Below are 14,267 nucleotides of genomic sequence, written 5' to 3' on the forward strand. Positions count from 1 at the left end.
ATGTTGGTCTGTGTGGTTTTAGCAAGTGCGGGTTTCAAGCACTGTACTGAATGCAGCCACTCTCTGGGCCCTTTAAAACTCTTCAGAAAGAACACATATCTCCTGAATAGCGAGAAACTTGAACAAGAATCTTATAAAGTCATATTTTAGGATTTAAGGCTGCCTGAAGATTACAGTTGACCTTTGGAAAACACAGAAGGAAGATGAACATTTATCGGATAATACTTTGTTACTGCTTGTTTACCAACTGAACTTTCACAAGCTCTTTTCACTTTGGTGGGACTTGATTGTCCAATTTTATATAAAAGTATCCTGGTAGAATATGAAGTACATGGTTATTTGGCCTTCCTCTCCTAGATTTGTTGCTTGGTGGATTTTGCTTTGCAGTATTTGTGATGTTTCGGCTACCTATGGAGCCCTTTGCTATTCCCTTTTAGCAAGTTAGCCAGAAGACTTTTTTTTCTTCTGGGTTTACTATTAGGTATTTGCACCTGTAAGCATGGAGAGCTCCAAACCTCCTTTGCAGCAAAAGAAGTCAGGGATCCTATGGCTGGCAGAGGAGTTTTTATGGATCGGAGGGAGCATTGTAGCACCACCAAACATGAAAATCGGTCAAATTGGTAAGAAGAAATAATTTATAATTCAAAGAGAACCATTGATAATATTATGTAGAATGTCATGACAACTGTTATTGATATTTTTTATATTTACATTGTTTTTTGTTTCTCTATGAAGAAATTACTATCATTTTTATGATGCTGTACCAACACATAATGAAGAAGTGTTTTGAGACTTAAGTCATACTGAAGCTAGCAGCAGGTTAAATGAAAAGATGCGGTTAAATTAGAACAAAGATCTGACAGTGAGGAAATGATCTTGATCCATCAACGGCAATCTTTCCTCTCTCTTCTCCTGTTGTATTTTAATTCTTAAGTCGCTGACCAATTTCGGGGCTTTTTCATTCCAACATCTGTTCTTACAAGAAGTAGAAGGTTCATTCTTGAGTCATGGCAGAGAGGAGTAGATGTCACAAGGCGACTGTAGGTAGAAAAATGTGGGAACATGCATACTGCTTCGTATTTTTGGGATTGGAACCTATGCCAGGTTAGTGTGTTTTGTATTGTCTTGTGCTTTATTTTTCTTACTTTCTTATATTCATAAATTTTGAAGTGCATACACTATGTGGAAATAGGAATGAAGAATATCTGTACAATAACCCCCTTGGAGGCATAAACCTTGACTTGACACTAAAAGTATATAAAAAGCTATAAAACACAAATGCAGTTATTTCTATTAAAAACACTAAAGGCTCTATTTATTTATAAAACAGGGAATCTGACATTCCCTCAAACATCCTCTCATGGGAATCAGGTCCATGTTTTTCAGTGGCAGTTATTGATTCCCTCTAGGGAATGTTTGGTGGAATATCAGATTCCCTGTTTTATAAAAACAATCCTAAATAGATTTGTAAGTGTAAATCACTTTATGTATCTATTCTTCTGTACAGCAGGAAGGAAATTGGCATCAGGGGCCAACTGGGTTTTGATGAAGTAAAAGTAAGAGTTGGATTTTTGGTCCTTCAACCCCCAGTCTGGTGGCGTGTGTCATGACCACCATTTTTTAGCAACTTCTGTTGCTGCAGCAGTAGGGCCAATCATCTGGTGAGGGGTGACTGTGTCACAAAACTAATTCTACAAAATCACAAATCCATTGGCAAGCAACGCCATTCTCATATAGGTATTTTAACCATATATTGTGGTTACTAGAGGAGACTTCAACGTTTAGTATTTGTCTTATATCACTCTTTGCAACCTGTGATGTGCTGTGTTCTGTACCTATATTCTGTCATACCTGCAAGTGAGTATAGTGACCTACAAGTGCATTTCAGAAAATATTTAAGTACCTAGCAAATGAAAGCAGAATGAAGTTGGAACTGGTAAAATAGGAGAAAGCCAAGTAGTTAGCATTTACAGGATCAGGCCAGCAATTTGTCTTTGGCTTTAGAAACTAAATCATCTAAAGGAAATTAACACATAGAGAACATAACAAATTTCTGTAGATGGAAAATATCCCAGAAGTTCATTGATCCAAAAACAAGATTGCTAGCTGACATAGAACAGTGTAAAGATTGAATTTTAACAGTCTTTCTCAACTTTGTTTTTTAACATGGGGGGAACCCTCAACATATTTTTTAGGTCTTCAGGGAACCTCTGCTATAATTATTACATCCACAGCTGATAGTATTTTAGCTTGATGGGTAGTGAGAAGAATGCCTCTTACATTGCTGGCCATTGTAAGGAATGTCACCCTTACAAAAAAGATCATTGGTGTCACTTAAAAATGAACCTGAAAGCACAAACTGCTAATTTCTCCAGAAACCCAAGCAACCTCTGGAGGAACTCTGTTTTAGAAACCCTGCATTATACTGTCCGGGATCTATTTGTCAGATTTCCTGTCCTAGAGAAAGGGAGTGTAGCTTGCTTCAAATTAAATATGAAAGGCTGTTTAAAAAGGTATTACCTGAACAGGTGTTGCCAATGAAAAGTTTTCTATCTACTTTAGTTTTGGTGGCAGCCACAATATTTTGAGTTATCTATTTGTTCCCATTGACAACATTCCCTAGGGCATAGAAAGTACAAACCTTTTCATTGGGACACGTACAGCAATCCCGATTGAGGTTCTGATCTTTGAAAATAAAATGAAATAAATAGACTTCATAATCCAGTTTAGAGGTTTGTAAATGTAAAATGATCACCTTTTTGACAACTGCCTCATTGAACCCATGATATTCATGTTCTGCAAATGAGCCATCCGATGGGTTATTCTTGGTCTACAGAACTCTAAAAATTGCACGTGTCATTAGGCACTTAGTAAATTTTGCGTTGATGGGATTGTAGCTCTCCGTGCTCATGAATAAACTACCGGTAGTTTAAATATATTTCCAGCAGCAAAGACTCTCCTCAAATGATTTCAATGTGTGGAATCCTTTGTATGGAGGTTGTAGTTGTTGAATATTTCTGTGCTTTGTACTTTGTGTTTGAAGTGCACAATGGAGGAATAACAAATTTGTTTATTCCTCAGCACACATTTTTCTCCCTTCCTCCCTCGTACAATTTGTGTTATAATCATTTAAAGTGATATTCTTATCCTTGGCTGTCACAGCATTGCTCAAACCTCATAACGGAAACCTGCAATCCCAGCCAATAGCCTTTAAATTATCATGTGTGCAGATGAGCCTGGATGATATTGGCATAATCCGCACAGACTTTTGTCTGTTATTTTCAGCTCTCCTTTGACCATGCCTCAAGGCAGAAAATTGCTAAGTGTCAATGCAAATGTTTTTACTGGCTTTGTAATGACATATATTGTAAAATACCCAAAGTAGATAATGAATTTGCTGGAATTTTTATGTATGATTTCCATCATAGAGATGCTTGTTTAGAATTTCAAGGTACTGTAAGCTTGGCTGTATTGAAATATGAATGGACCACTTACTGTCTAAAGGCAGAGCTGCTGTCTCTGTTACAACTATGAACCTCGCCTGGTGGGTCTCCAATTAAATTCTGTTCCCTCGGTCACCCTAAACTACTATATCAAAGCCACATCTATGTCATGCTTTAGTAATGTTCAGTGTCAAAGGGTATGATTCCTTTACTCCCTTGTCCTACAATGTTGACATGTTTGCAATTATGAAATTCAAACTTTGCTTCTGGGCAAAAATACTTTAACATGTTGCCTGGAGAAGAATGCCAAAGGACCATTATCCCATGTGAGGGCATTCATTTTAACAGTTGGAGGCAATTTATGTATATTAAAGCTAAAGTACAATGTTTTTAGGGCAATTTTATTTTTTAATGTATGTTTAGCCAAAACTTTGTTTTTATAGTTTTGGATAATTGACAGAAAAGTAGCACCCCGTTTGGGTTATTGTTCACAGTCTCTGTGACTAGGGAGCGCTTCCTTTAAGCCATGTCCCAAAGACACAAAAAAAGATAAGAAGAAACTCTCCAAAGTGTATTCCTATCTTGGATGGTCATCATTGAAACATTTGCCCCCTTGACGGACAACTCTGAAGTTTTTAATTTGTTATTATTTTCTGTCTCAATGGTGATCAGGAGTAAATTTCCCAAATAGGCATATAGACAGCAAAAAAACAAGCAGATTCAACACTTAATCCAAAACAAAAAAGTGTTGGCGCTACATAAACTTTAATCATTTTTAAATTTTTTTTAATGTTTTACATCTATGACTTTATTACTTTTGTTACATTCTGTATTGTACAGTACAAGTATTGATTACCAAGTGATTAATGTTATTGGTTTTGCAGAGCATTTTGGATTTTTCAATAGCACAAAGCATGGCAGTAGCTTTATATTTATTTATTAATTTCTGATGTCTGTTTTTAAAAACCATGTCAAGCACGTGGAGGGAGAGGGGGGATTATTTGACAATTATACATCAGTCATACTGAATTTTCTGAACATGCTTTTTTTTTTAGCAAAGGTTATCCTGATAAAACCAGTAAAAAGAAACCACTTTATCTGCTCGCTTAGACTCACTGTAACTGAAAAACACATTTTTAAAAATTAGTAGGGGTGTTCATATATGTGTGTGTGTGTGTGTGTGTGTGTATATATATATATATATAATTAATACGCACTGTGATGTTTTGCATCAGCCAAAATGGTGCATGTTGATTTCTTTTATTCAAATTATTGGATATCCTAAATATGAGCTACCACAGGGTACCAGAAAGATTTGAATGAGCCCTTACTGTTTATAATCCATCACCTTGTTTACAATGTTTTCCTTAATATTTCTTTCTTATGTCTAGATAAAAGTTTTTTTTTATTTTTGAAAAGACACAGCACAGTTATAAAAATATCATCCTTGTTCACGCAGCAACCCAACACTATTAGCCATTATTATCTTTGCCGACCGTCCTGCTTTCTGTTTTGATAAGTTGAATCTGAAAACACGCAATAAGTATTTTTCTAAGTTTGCAGTGGCACACAAATATGAAAGCCCAAATCCTTGGTGTAAGGAATAATTGCATCTGTGTACTGATCCATCATATCAACAGTTCAATACAGTATGGAAAAACAAAACAACAGAGGAAGATTATATTCTGGTACCTTGGAGATTAAATCTAAAGAGCAGGCGGAAATGAGAAATGTCTCCAAATATTTTGGAAGTGCCCAAGACGTGCTGAAATACATTTCAATTTGCACGCCCAAAAAACAGACTGTCAGCAAGAAAACTAGATATAGATTGATAGTATTACAGAAATCTGTACCAGGGTAAGCAAACAGCCAGCCCTGGCAGTGAAAAAATAGTTATTTATAAGGGAAGACCTAAAATGAAAGTGATCAAAGATAACACTACTTAACTAAGTCTTCTAGTCCAGTGGTCATCAACCTTTCAGACCACTAAATCCACGGAATCCGGGCCATGCATGTGCGGGGAGCCGTGTGTCACTTAAAGGGGAAGAAATTTCCCCCAGAGTGAAGTCATGATGCCAGAACCCCCCACTCTCCAATCACAGGCTCAGTCCTGCTTGCTAAATTCTGGGGGGACAGTAGCGCAGGGCTGTGGACACAGCAAAAGTCTGTGCTAATGTCCCCCCAGGATGATTGGCAAACAGTTCTGAGCCTGCGATGGGAGAGTGGGCAGGTTGTCTCCATACGAGGGACAGAGTGGCGGACTACCGTTTGGCAACTGCTGTTCTAGTCATCCCATCAATCCGATACAAGCTCACATCAAGTCATACAAGTCATGTTTATAATTTGTCAAAACTCTTTTTTGCAGCCTTTATTACAAATACCTGGTGATCCTGCCATGAACATCCATCCCACTCCTCCTGTTATGTGATAACAACTCTGTCTAATCAGTTCTTTTAACATATGCTATGCAGGTACAGGCCAATATTTGTTACAGTCAGGAAACGTGCCCTGAGAAATGCCATAGAGCCATCACTCGAGAGCACATAGCCAGGATGTGCATGCAAAAAAGTTGCTTAAAAACAGGACGGTCAGGAATGCTACATTTGTATAGGATAGAAGGAATTGCAGGAGGAGAGAACAGAGGGATGATGCATCAGAATACTCTTGCTCCTTTACAGATCAATCATTGGCTGGGAGCCGGTATTTGGCTAAAGCCCACTTTGGATGTCCGATTTCTGTGTCTGGAAATTATCTTTACCGATTTTCAGTGACAGAAGAATGAACAAGCACTGTACACACGGCACTGGGGTTCTATGCCCCGCGAATAGAGAAAAGGGGGAGAGTGATCAGGCTGTTCTCTCTTAAAAGAACAGCAGTTATGATAGTTCACCTCTGGCAACAATAATCATGTACGTAGCTTGAGCTGTATTGCCTAACCCCCATGGAGAAAAGTTAGGTTAGGGAGAAGGTGATTCAACTGCCAGGCTGCATACCTTCTATTTTTTCCTTGAGTACATAAGGTTCCCTTCAGGTCAGCTTTTGCAATGCCATTTCATACAGGTTATTGTTCTAAGATACACCACATAAAACAAACCCACAATCAAAGAGATGACTTCCAGAACTTTTCTTGTATTGCACATTTTGAAGCTTGGCCTTTTTTTTATTTTTTTTATAATACATTCTGAAGGGAATTGCTACTTCTTGCATTTTCTGTTACCCAAGCATCACTTTCAAAGTGCATTATTTCGTATCTAAATCGATAAAACCTTTATTTCGTGAAAGTACATTATTCCCCAAGATCCCAATGCCCTGACCAAGCCTTTGATATCCGTGCTACAGCTTTAATAAAAAGCCAGTTCAAGCACCACTTCTCTTCTAGTGCTTCTGTAATACGGTCTTATTTTAAACCAGTTTTTTTTTCAAAGTCAGGGATTTTTGAGCCTGACATCCAACCAGGTTTTGTAGCTTTAGATAGCAAATAGGGACATCTAACAACTTTTCCCTAAAGCGGTTCTTTTATGGTCAAAGACGACTGTTTAAGTATAAAGATGCCATAACATTGTGTACTTATGTAGTACAGACCTAGTGCAACATACAAGAATGGCATGACTATTGGTGTTAATTTGTATTTATAATGTATAAAAGAAGAAAAAGAATGAGGTTCAGGGATTGTATGAAATAATATATACGTGTATTTGTTACATAGTATCAAAGAAAAACATTTACGTAACGCAATCTGGTATTTTACCTTGGTCCTGTTAACACTTCACAGGACCTAGGTATTATTTACTAGACACAGTGCTTCTATGTCATCCAACAAATAAAGTTGTGAAGAACCGCAAAAATGTGACGCGTTTCACCACTATTAGGCTTCCTCAGGGATATCTTTTGTACGTACTTTGGGAGATCAATGGGAGATCATAAAAGACACAAACATGCGTGATGATAAATGTGGCAAGGTAAAGGTTGAAAACCTTGTTCAAGTTAGTGCTCTTTAAGCCTTAAAGAGGATTTCCGTAAATTTCTATATTGATGTACATAAATTATTCGTAAAAGCTTTGGTACTCAACGAGGATTGGTGTATTGCAGGGAGATGAGCACTGAGAGCACGGCTAAACGGGCTCTTGTATTTATAAAGCTCCGCCATCTTCTGGAGCCCTGATATCCTAATCCATAGCAACCATTCAGATTTCCATTTAACTGAAGCCACAATCGTGATCTATTGCTGAAGCAAGTATTCAAAGCGATGCTAAAAAAAATTAAACAAAGATGTGTTATTAATAAATTTAAACAAATTATATAAATAGGTTTCAAATCGGTTAGATCATATCCTTAGTTCTTTTTCCTTGAACAAAATCCTCATGTATGAGGTGCTAGGCAGCAGATTTATTTTCTGTTTTGTGGGTCAGTTCCCTTTTCATTGGGCAGAGGTGATCTTTTTCTTTTCTTATAATTCCATCAAGTTCAAGCAATAGGGAAAACATGCTAGAAACATTTCATATAGAACAATATATACATAGGTGATCTAGATGGAATTATTTAAACCAGGCTTTATAAGGTTTTTTTTGTGCTTTCAACAGGGAAAAAATTATTTCCTGATCCTGTGAGGCAATCAGATGTTCCCTGGATCAGCAGTCTCTGGTGTTCGTCTTTCAAACTTTAGCATCCAGCTAAAGCAATCAATAGAATAGTGCTGAAACTTCTTCTTGAGTGAGCCATTTTTCACTGACCTTATGTTTAATCTTATCTTGTATTTCTTAAGCACCACATTACTCAGCACCTTACATAATATCACTAGCTGTCCCTCAAAGGGGCTCACAATCTAATGTTCTACCATAGTCATTAACGCACTCAAAGGACAACTGGAGTAGCAGGAAGCGGGAAACATGAGGAGGCCAAAATTATGAGACTGTAAGACCAAGAGTGTTAGACCCCAGCAGAAGTCCCATTGCTTCCATACAAAGGACATGAGTTCCATTCTTCAGCATGCTGGCAGAGGACAAGCACAGTCCACTGTTGCACCAATCAGAAAGAGAACAAGGATAAATTAAGAAATGACATGCAATAGCTGTTAAAAGTGCATAAACACTTGCATGGCTGCAAAATGGCAGTGCTTTATAATTGCAATAATACAACAAACCTAAATGTCTTTCAGTTACTGTTTAGTTTGTTTGGTGTGATGTATCACTGACCTATCATTAGAACAGCAGTGAACTCCATTCAGCTTACCCAATGAATCCAGTAGAAGCATTCATAAAATGAAAGAATGAGCTGTTGACCATTGTACGAAATTAAAAGCAATATTGGTAAAAAACAGTGAAGAAATGTTTTGTCACCATGGCAAACGTAGATCCGTTTTTCTACCACAAATATGTGCAATAAGTGTCTTAAAGTTACACCGCTGTAGCCCAAAAATATACTACCCCTTACCTCTCCAAATTGTCCTTCCTTGAAGTAAGAATTCTCAGTGTTCTCCACTTTCAGAAGAGTCAGTTGTATGTTTCCCTAACATTGTGCTGTGCATTCACATTCTGGCCCTGCTGTGTTCTGTAGGAGCTTCAATGGGGGACAGAAGGATCCAATACTGTGGTAATGTTGAGTGCTGAAGATTTTGGTTGCAGCTGTAGCATTTCAAAAACGTACTAGGCACTAGGAGGCTCTAGTCCTTGGGAAGGTACCCGGTACGTATAACTCATTTTCTTGTAAGGAACTCCACCGTAGACTATTTTGGGCAACTATGGTGTCATCTTACAGTGGCAGTCAGGATATCTCCCCCAGGTACCTACTGGCTGCTCATTGTGATGGTCCTTTAAGGCTTAACAATGTAAAAAAAAAGCACAATTAATTTCTGCACCTAGCACAGCATCTTATCAGTGGGTGTGAAGTGTGGATTAATATAAGACATTAGTCACGGTTCTGTACCCAAGAGATGACATTTCCTAGAAATACACAAAGGGAAAATCTGTGGCTGCAAAACATAAAATATACTGAGGACTTTTCTTTCTTAATCACACTTGGCTGATGCTAGTTAATTAGTAGACCTGCACCACGGAGTTTGCATTCGTTTGTCAAGGAGAGCTATTGGCCAAGTATATTGTATGGCACCGTATTGTTGGATTAAAAAACTTTTCTTTTTCCCCCCTAACTCCTGTTGTGTTACTGTTGAATTGAAATATCCTCAACTTTTTCCCTTACGGACAAGAGTTTTAATTATTTCCTAAACTATCTGAAACTGAGCAAGTTATGGCCTTCCAAAACTTATAAATACAATTTACAGTCCTGATGTTTAATTTTAACCTTTGTATAAACAAATGCTATAGGAAGAATGACTTCTGTAATTCCAGCACGTATAGCCCTGGCATTGGTTGGAACTGGCACCATCGAAAATGGTCTTGTGCCTCAACTGGCATTTCTCCCTTTTCTCTGAGATCCATTGGCTGGAGCTGTCTTCAGTTGTTAGAGGACCAGTTTAAGACATTCTACTGTACTATAATCTGTGGATTACTCCCAACAACCTTCTGTGATCATCTTTCCTGGCTACTTAAACATCTTTTGTTGTAAGACGAGCTGTTTTTATATGAAAACTAAGGTTAGCAACTAGGTCAGGTTGCAACCATGAGATTGAACACACTGTTGAATGGAATAATAGTTATCTTAAAAATTAGGAATGTCCTGTTCATGAGTTTTCCATTTTTAGATACTTGTTTGCATTTTTGGCAAGTACAGTATTTTTTATTTACTAGATTTATGCTGCTGGAACAATAGACTGATGAAATTGTATTGACCACATAAAAAATATATGGTTGATGATTCGATTTACTAGATTGGAATTTCTCATAAACATGAACAACATCTTTTATTTGTGCATCTAAACCAATCTGTTTTTGCTTAGTTAATTTTTTTTTAAAAAAAGCATCTATAAATATTTATAGTTTTATTTTTTGCAAGCTGCCCATTGGCTCTGCAATGCTTGGGTATCAAAGAATAACTGCTTACTTTTGGGAACCACACTATGCACTCCATATTGAGTAAAAAAAAAAGACAAAAATAACGCACAAAGGTTTGCTAAACAAGTTTCCTTTCTCATGAAGAAAAAAATGCATGATTTTCTCACAAGCTTTGGAAATTGTGTGTACATTTTCAATATAACTTTTTGACTTTTTGTAAATGATTTTTACAACTTAATTTAGGTATATTGCACCCTGAGCACTTGCTATTCTCTGTGTGCATAAATGTGTTCTCTTTTGATATCTTATTCTGGCAGACTCATTTCAGTAGCTTTCTCTCTGAAGAGCTACTGATTATTATTGCATGCATCATGCAAAAGAAAAAAAGCAAAGTACAGGGAGCTTTGAATCCCTGGATGTATCCTGTAATCGCACAGGTTGTTCACTTCTCGGTGTGCCTGGCTTCCGAAGTAGGCATTTAAATACAATCTGAGCTAGTTTTAGCATTTATTTATTCACGGGTTGTAACATCTCCCAAATAACATGTCAAGTGACCAATAATTTATATGAAATAGTTCAGCCACCACACAATATCCAGGTTTAATTTGTGTGGGTGTTTTACCAATATTCAGTTTGCTTGATGGTTTAATGACCCTGAACATGGTTACATTATCAGCCAGGCCAGAAATGGATGAAAAGAGTTCAACCTATAGACAAAAATTTAAAAAAAAAATGCATTTCTATACTTGCAGTTCTCGCAGAGCAAAGTAAGAAAAGGCTTTGTCTGATTTGCCCTAATTATTATCTCTGGGTTTGGTAAATGCTCTTTAAAGTTCGCCAGCGTTTGCACTAGCTGATAGTTTTCAGTCCTGTTTTATAATAACCACCTTTTAGAATGGTATGACTTTTATAGAAAACCTTTCCTGGTACAAGGAGGTTGATAATGCAGACTTGTTTCAATAAAGTTTAGCTGTATAACGGTCATTCTGATCCCCTGAGTTATTACACAGGGCAAGCACATATTTGCATATGCTTAACAAACAGTAAATAATCCCACTTACCTTTTTAGCTGCAATCGCCGTGCAGCAATCCATCCTTAACATTTATAGCAGGGTCACTGAGGTCCTTTTCCCAGGAGCTCGGCTCTCACTGCTTCCCTACACTATATTTACAATCTTTGGAGATTAGAAGATAGACAGAAGATTGAGATTAGAAAATTGTAATTCACTGTAGTTAGTGAAGCAGATGGAATAAGTCACTGCTGAGATGGTGGAACAGTGAAGTCATTGCTGGCAAAGGGGGTGAGCTGAGCTGCAGAGTAACAACTGCAAATGTGTAGCAGGGAAAATTAGGCTGCTGAAAGAACTACTTGGAAAATCTTCTGTAAATCTAAGGTTGAATTTCTCCATGATGTCTACAGCTCCAGAGGTCAGTAATGGCTTGTGCTAAAATTCATTTCCTGCTGATTAAGAATATCAAAATACAAAAACTTCCATAGCCTTTTCTTTGAGAAGGAGGTAGATAGCAGCTACTTAATTTCCTTCAGGCTTACTGACATAATGCTTTTTATAAAATATATATTCTTGTATCTGCAACTTATGCTGTATGAATATTGTTCAGGTTGGTTAGAAAAAGCTGCCTGCACCATCAAACACTGCCAAAATCCAAATGATGCCTAGTGAACTTAGCAAGAAAGGCAGACGAGTAACCAAGTAACCTTCCAGAATATGGTGCTTTGTAAATAGGTCGCTTCTAAAGGGAGATGGATGAATTAAATATTTTATACTACTTATTTTTTTCTATCTTATTCTATTATAAATGCTAAAATCACAGCCACAGAGTGTTGCTGCTGCATGGCTCTGATTATAGGCGTGTTCTTGAGAGTGAATCTATTCTAATAAATCTGGCATTTATAAGAACATCGGGGTATGCTGGTTATCTTTGTACATGGGATAACACATGCGGACGAGGACTGTGCACTTCAAGTGCCATGAAGATTTTCATTTCTATGATGGGTGAGCTTTTTTTCATGTATTGCTACTAATCTTTGCCCCTAAATCAAAAATGGTGATACTTTACTGTACATGTTGAGGTTCTCAATGATGTCAGGCTCTATACAACCATATAAGAGCCAGTTGAGTTCTAAGGAAAAAGGATTTCATTTGAGCAAATGCTTTTCACTGTAATGTTTTCTATATTCATTGTAAGCTGTAAAGTTGTAGAAACGCATCAGTGGAGTTTCATTTGCATCATAACTGTCTCTATAATCTAAAATTATTTGGAACATCAACTGCAGGTCAACTGGTTTGTTGAAAAGTCTGTAAATTGTTTTTAAAGCCTCACAAATTTGCAATTTGATTGCATCAGTAAGTTGGTTTGCCCTGTGACCCAAGTCCCTGAACCCAAAGTCGATGTAGACAAGTATGCAGTGCAAGTTTGTTGGGAAAACAAGAATATTCTTGAAATGGGTGATAGGAAGAGACAGAGGTTCCAAGCTGACCCTCCCTACTAAAATGTGTTGTATTGCCATCTCTGAATGAATTCTTACATGAAAATTCTGCTCTGATTCCTATATTGGCTGGTCATTTGACACTATGCCTAGGTTTTGGTCTGATGATCCCAGCTAAAAGAGCTTAGAGAACTGTCTTTCAGGCGTGTCGTCTGCTTTGCCTGTGCCCTGTATAAAATAACCATTGGCGATTGCTGGTATTGTCTAAACTTCTTTCCCATCCAACCAATTTGGTAATTGGATAATGTTCACTCAACATTGATTGTATGCAGCGGTTGTTCTGATTCCATATGCAGATTGGAGTTCTCCAAGCTTGCTGCATTGGGTTTAATAGTCCCCAGAGATTCTCTGCACCGAGCTATTCTTTCTATGCTTGCTTGGCTTTCCAATGTGCGTTCTGGTTTCTGCCCACATTCTCTGAATTCACATTGGTAGGTTAATTGGCTTCTGTCCAGTCTGGTCCATGTGTATGTGAGTGTGTACCTACAGAAGGGAGATGGGAACGAGGATTTACATGCAGTGTTCTTCTGAGGCAGTAAAAAAAAATAATACTTAAATGGTAGAAGTATGAATTTGCAGCTCAAAATTAGAATGCACTACAATGCATATTTTGTTCAGCTGAGATCATATCAAGTCCACCAAATGTAATAAGAAAAAAAAAATTATATATATATCAACAATTTTACCTGTCCAAAGATTTGTTTTCTACTCTACTCTTCAAAGGAGGTTAACCGCCTATTCTAGAAGAAACCTCTTTGAACTAACTCGTTCTTTTATGTGAGGCTTTCTGTATGTGAACCAAGGTGCCTGCGGTGGATGTGCAAGTTCTCATATCACCAGGTTACTGACAAAACTGTGTTGTGTAAATAGTTGCATTAAAGCTAAACCTAAAAGCTAAAGTACTGAGTGGGTAATCTTTGCTCCCTTTCGTACATGCCACAGTTATGATTTTACTTTAACTGACGCAAGCATGCTTTTAAAGAAATAATCCTAACTGAGTAACATTTATCTATTGTCCATGTATCCATTTTTAAAAAATAAAATACAATTTTTTTGAATTTTTTTTTTTAATTTAATTTTGTGTCTTAGTGGTGATGAATTCTAGCAGCCTCTCATGATCGCTGTCTACATGCGCTTTGTGCTCCTCCTATAATGGGATGGTAAGTGCCCAAACAAAGACCTTCATGCTAGCTAAATATAATATTAAACAAATCTGACGATTCAAAAATGGCTCATTGGCCCTATATGCTGATTGGTGCGCTAAGGCTGTTCAGGGAGTGATTGGAGCTGTGTGCAAGATGGAGGCGGCAAGCATAAGAGAACCAGGCTACTCAATTATTCTTGAGTGGTGGAGATACTCTCCAACTC

General features: G+C 37.4%; 1 protein-coding gene across 8 annotated transcripts in view; it reads left to right on the forward strand.

Moving 5' to 3' along the window:
- Window positions 1-14,267, forward strand: part of PLCH2 (phospholipase C eta 2) — a 421,543-nt gene that overhangs the window by 285,025 nt on the left and 122,251 nt on the right. For 4 of the 8 annotated variants that reach the window (XM_072427171.1, XM_072427177.1, XM_072427178.1 and 1 more), the window contains exon 1: window positions 34-620. The exons of the other annotated variants lie outside the window; for them this stretch is intronic. In XM_072427171.1, coding sequence (XP_072283272.1) covers window positions 500-620 — 121 coding nt within the window. In that variant the 5' untranslated portion in view covers window positions 34-499. Of the gene's footprint in view, window positions 1-33; window positions 621-14,267 lie in introns of those variants that run through there. 8 annotated transcript variants of the gene reach the window in all.

The sequence above is a fragment of the Pyxicephalus adspersus genome, chromosome 11 (assembly GCF_032062135.1).
Source record: "Pyxicephalus adspersus chromosome 11, UCB_Pads_2.0, whole genome shotgun sequence".
Taxonomy (NCBI): domain Eukaryota; kingdom Metazoa; phylum Chordata; class Amphibia; order Anura; family Pyxicephalidae; genus Pyxicephalus; species Pyxicephalus adspersus.